The sequence below is a fragment of the Chelonoidis abingdonii genome, chromosome 6 (genome assembly GCF_003597395.2).
Source record: "Chelonoidis abingdonii isolate Lonesome George chromosome 6, CheloAbing_2.0, whole genome shotgun sequence".
Lineage (NCBI taxonomy): Eukaryota > Metazoa > Chordata > Testudines > Testudinidae > Chelonoidis > Chelonoidis abingdonii.
Window position 1 is genome coordinate 30522379 of NC_133774.1, and position 6000 is coordinate 30528378.

General features: G+C 39.2%; 1 protein-coding gene across 1 annotated transcript in view; it reads right to left on the reverse strand.

Annotated features, from left to right (window-relative positions):
- The window catches only part of OXCT1 (3-oxoacid CoA-transferase 1), a 145623-nt gene that overhangs the window by 22117 nt on the left and 117506 nt on the right, over positions 1 to 6000 (reverse strand). The window contains exon 12 of the mRNA XM_075066927.1: positions 118 to 207. Coding sequence (XP_074923028.1) covers positions 118 to 207 — 90 coding nt within the window. The remainder of the gene's footprint in view (positions 1 to 117; positions 208 to 6000) is intronic.

The window sequence follows — 6000 nt, forward strand, 5'->3', positions numbered from 1 at the left end:
AGTATTTTTATTTCAACTAACAGCAACATTCCACAGGGAAGATAAAGTAACTTTTTGTTACACTGCAAAATATTGGTTTAGAGCTGAACATCTAGAAGGAAGAGATAAAAGCTTTACCTTGGCTGAGTGCTCCATGGTGACGACCACTTTGGTTTGTGCACTAGACACCAAGTCCATAGCACCACCCATTCCTTTCACCATCTTACCCTAAAACGGAATTTGAAAAGCAGAGTCAAATGCCTTGATATATTTACTACAAGAGGAATCGGTTTAAAATTAGGTGAACATTTTGCTACACTGAAATGAAATCATTTCAGAAAGACAAGCACGCTTGTCAATTTTCTACAACCCCCCCATGCACACACACCATATATCGTTATCATTGCCATTGACAGAACAATGTTGTAAGGAAACATACAGCCAGTTATATTCTGCTGCCCCATTCTAAGAACTGACTGCACTATCTAATGTGGTTAGGAAGAAAATCATGAGTCAGAACACATGGTCAATGTCATTTTTGGTGTAACTCAACTGAAGACAAAGGAGATAGCTCCAATTCAGCAACCGACTTAAGCCAGTGGTGAGCAACTGTGGCCCATCAGGATAAGCTGATTGCAGGCTGTAAAACATTTTGATGATGTTGACCATCCACAGGAACAGTCCCCCACAGCTCACAGTGACTGCGGTTCACCTTTCCTGGCCATTGAGAGCTGTGGGAAGTGGTGGGCCGCAGGGATGTGCTGGAAGTTTCTTTTTCTTTTGGCAGAAGAAAATTTTGTTGGCTAAAAATTAGCAACAAGAAGAGCTGTGCTTGTACTGATTTGAAAACCATGGGTTTAGCACCATGCCAGCTCAAGCTGCTGTCTCTATTTCACACCAGAACTCTTTGTTATGTTGTTTTGGAAATAGGTAAATAAATATTGATCAATATTGATTTCTCTTTGTTCCTCAGCTATGCAATGTTTCCTACTTTTATGAAATGCATTATTCCTTTTAAAGTGTAATATAAATTCATAGGCCAGAAGAAACCATTGTGGTCATCTAGTCTGATCTCCTGTGACTCAGACCACACAGCTTCCCCAAAATAATTCCTAGAGCATATCTTTTAGAAAAACAGGCAATCTTGATTTAAAAATTGTCAGTGATGGAGAATCAACCACAACCCTCGGTAAATTGTTCCAATGGTTAATTACTCTCACTATTAAAATTTTACACCTTATTCCCAGTCTGAATTTGTCTAGCTTCACCTTCCAGCCATTGGATCATGATATACCTTCCTTGACAGATTGTAGAACCCATTATTAAAATATGTGTTCCCCATGTAGATACTTACAAAATGTAATCAAGTCACCCCTTAACCTTCTCTTTCTTGTGCTAAATACATTGAGCTCCTACAGTTTATCATTAAAAGGCATGTTTTCTAATCCTTTAATCATTCTCATGGCTCTTCTCTGAACCCTCTCCAATTAACCAACATCCTTCTTGAATTGTGGGCACTAGAACTGGACACAGTATTCCAGCAGTGGTCACACCAGTGCCAAATACAGAGGTAAAATATCCTCTTTACTCCTATTCAAGATTCCCGTTTATGCATTCTGGGATCACATTAGCTCTTTTGATCAGAGCAACATACTGGGAGTTCATTTTCAGCTGATTATCACCATGACTCAATAATCTTTTTCAGAGTCACTCTTTTCCAGAATAGAGTCTCTCATCCTGTAAGGATCAGCTACATTCTTTGTTCCTAAATGTACACATTTACATTTAAGCACATTAAAACACACATTGTTTACTTTTGCCCAGTTAACCACCGGATCTAGATTGCTCTGAATCAGTGACCTGTCCTCTTCATTATTTACAACACCCCCAATTTGTGTGTCATTGCAAACTTTATCAGAAACCATGTTATGTTTTCTTCCAGGTCATTGACAAAAATGTTAAATAGCCCAGGGCAAAGAACCAATTTGTGTAAAACCCCACTGGAAACAGACCCACTTGATTATGACTCTCCATTTGCAATTACATTCAGTTAGCCAGTTTTTAATCCATTTAATGTGTGCCATGTTAATTTCATATTGTTCTAGCTTTTAAAAATTAAAATGTCGTGCAGTACCAAGTCAAACACCTTCCAGAAGTCTTAATATATTATGTCAACACTATTACCTTCATTAATAAAACTTGTAATTTCAAAAAAGATATCAAATTAGTTTGACAGGATCTATTTTTCCATAAATCCGTGTTGATTTGCATGAATTCCTTTACCCTCCTTTAGTTCTTTATTAATCGAGTCCCATATCAGCAGCTCCATTATCTTGCCCAGGATCTATGTCATGGTGACAAGCCTATAATTACCAAGGCTTTACCTTTTCTAAAAATTGGCACATTAGCTTTCTTCTAGTCTTCTGGAACTTTCTCAGTGCTCTAAGACTTCTTGAAAATCACCATTAATGTTCCAGCAAGCTCCTGAACAAGCTCTTTTAGACCTCTTAGATGAAAGTTATCTGGAGCTGCTGATTTTAAAATGTCTAACTCTAGAGGCTTCTGTTTACATTGTCCTGAGATACGAGTGGAAGAAAAGATTATTACCCTCACCATATGATGAGCCTATATAATCAGTTTGTACCAAATGCTGTACTGGATATAAAGTGCTTGTGGTGTATACTTAGATATGGTTTTCTGTGTGCTGCATCATTAAATTAAATGGCATGACAATCTCTGCCTACCTGTGTGGTGTAGGTAAGACTGTCAGGCAATTTGAGAGTAAGGGTCTAACGAAGTGAGAAGAGACTGCTGTCATGAAGGTTTTATGACTGTTCTTCCTTTGATTGGCTGTTTTCTTTAATCGAAAATAAGTAATCCTTAGTGAAATACATGTTTTTCTTTTTGTATATGGAAAACATAACAGTGTTATGCCAAACAACCTGGAAAGAGACATACATATGGGGAACTTTCAAATGTAAAACTTTTCCCTGATAATTCTTTCTTTTCCATTTATTTCCTGCTGTCCCATACATCAATAAGGCAATTCAGTGCATAACTATGATCCATGACATAAAGCATACAGTGTATCAGATCATACAGAAAAAAGCTTATTCCATTACCAATTTGGCAGACAACTTCAGTGGAAACTTCTTTACCACAGAGAAAGAAATATCCATGGAAAATGGCATTTTTCTGCTTTTTTTGCAAGGTAAAAAACAACTGCCAATTGTCAAAGCTTCCCCAGCTCTTTCTTCCTACATTAAATCACTTAAAATATGTTCATTGGCAATATTAATAATTTGTATTAAATCAAGAGATTTCCATTCAAAATGTAAATAACTTACTAGCACTTGATTATGATTAGCATCTTTAGTAATTATAAGAAACATTTTGAGCCCTCTCTAAAATAAAGATAAAAAATAACTTGGGAGACTTTGCTTTAACGATACATTACAAAATATTCGTTTGAAACTGCAATCCTAAAAGGAGTATCAACATTTACCTTGGGTGAGCGCTTCTCTGTCAGCCACTCAGATTTGTACACTGGACACTAATTGAGAGCACTACCCAAACTTTTCCCTGGAAACCCAGAAATACAGAGTTCTGCAGAGGCTGAATTGTCTTCTCAGCAATCTTGCACGGACTCTTATCTAGGGCATGGTGTAGGGATAGCTTAAAATGTGGCACTGTTTCCTCATTAACCCTGCAAAACTTCCATGGTTGAGTTATCATGGATTATGCCAACCTAGTCATTAACATGCCCCCATGATGATGTTGAAGCCCCCTTATTGGGGCCCTGGGTGGTTTTGCTTCCTTTAGTTATCTGGCGAGCCATGTAAACTAGGACTCAGTGAGAAAGGACGCTGATGGTGCACTATGGCAAGTCTGCAGCTGAAGATATTCTCCTCTATGGCCCGGGCAGGAGGATATTGCATCCCTCCACATATGTGGAGGGAATGTTAAGCTGAGCCCCTTGCATCAAGTCTTTTGCTGCTAATGGGATGCTCTATTTTATCAATGGTGCAACTGGGGATTTCTTTTCTTCCCTTCATTCACCAGTTTAAGGGCCAGATCCAGCAAGGCACTTAAAAGCATGTGCTAACTTCAAGCTCTTGAAGCAGCTTTATGTTTAAATTGCATTTTCAGAAGCGTATGTTGCCTAAGGACCATTATACTGCCCTCCATCCATGTGCAGAACTCCTATTGATTGGCTTTTCCCCACATTGGTCATGTGGGGAGGGTAAGAGCAGTTGTATTCTAAAGAGGCTGAATAGAAACTGGTTGAAAAAACATCACACAGCTATTTGAAGTTATTGTGTACTCGACAAGGGTAATAACTTCATATTACTAAATTGAACATCGCTACTTGAGCCAGAAAAATGTTGCTGCCAATAGGAGTGGGGAAATCAGGCTGTGAATTTCCTCTCTGTGGTCCCTACTAGTGTCAGATGGCATCATGCCAGTCTGTATGTGTAAAGTAGGGTTAAGGGCTCCCAAAACCATGATTTCTCAGAAAATCACTTTTGTTCCTTTATGCTGAAAACGGGCCCTCAGACCAAAGGCAAATGAGCAAATCGTTCTAAGTGAAAACAGAGCTCTAGGTCCCCAGTTATACCTCCTACTATCACTGCACATTTACAAGGGATTTCTGTTACTTTTAAAGCTCAACGCCAGATTTAATTGCAGTCAACATATACCAGATTGTTCCTTAAATGGTTTGAGTGCCTCATGTGCAAAATGAAGCCTGACTTAAAAATAAATATTTACTCTTCCTGGAAACTGCCTGCAACAGCAGTCAACAGTTACATGAAATTTCTGCTAAAAGCTAATTAGGGCTGATAGCAGTGGGCATGGAAGGAGGCATTGGGTTGAGAGGCAGAACTACACTGTTTCACTTAACAGAAGTTAGAGTGTTAATTTCTATCTAATTTTCTCTTAAATAGGATAAACTGCAGTACGTACATAGGTCACTCTCTGCAACTTGACTAAACACTCTTAATAGAAATGTTGTAATTAAATAACCTGCAGTAAGTAGAGATGCTAACTGCTTTAGTCAACTCCTTGGAAAAACCAAAATTATTTTAAAATTGGCAACTGATAGAAATACACCCTAAAGTTTATTATAACCCCTCCTCCCCCAGTCCTACAAGCTTGTAAGGAGTCAGGGTTTGTATTTTTTTGGGTGCTGTTTCTCTTTAAAAGAGCATTGTAAGCTTCTAAGTACATTAATGGAACTTGTTTGGGAATCCAGAGGAAAGATTTATTTTAGTGCACTGGTTCGAATTCTCCCGAACACCATGCACTGTAAGAAGAACACTATCAATCAGAGTTGCGATTAGGAGCAAGTTTTTCAAATCAGCTCTGCGCCTTCCCTAAACTACGAATACTTACAAAACTTGGGGTAGGAAGAGGCTTACTGTTGCTTTCCTTCTCCTTTGTGCCAGCATAACTGCTACAAAAATGCACAGGGATGGAATGAATTTTCCCTCCCTTGTTCCACCTTTTCAGCAGTTCAGGCTGAATCCAAAGATAACTTGGGAAGTCACGGACACTGTATGCATATTGTAAAGATGCCCTGCATTTTTTGCTCCCTCTGAGGTTCACGGTGGCTTGCACCTACCCAAAGAGGCTTTCTAAGAACACCCACATGGTGCAGAGCAGAATCCTGTGCTAGTCACAGGAATAAAGACTCCAGAGGGATGCAATGGAAAGACCTGGCGTATAGGGGTTATTAAGCAAATGAAGGAACAGCTCTAATAATTCCCCGTGTGATCAAAAAATGAGGGTTTAACTGAACACACACCACAAGAGGAAACTGAGGGTACGTCTACACTGCACGATTACTTCGAAGTAGCTAAAACCGATATTACAAAACAGATCTAATAAAATCGGTTTAGCGCGTCCAGTGGGATCACGAAATCGATTGTTTGCGTCCATGGTCCAAAGCTACCATCGATTTCAGGAGCGGTGCACTGTGGGTAGCTGTTCCTCAGCCATCCCACAGTTCCCACTTCCGGG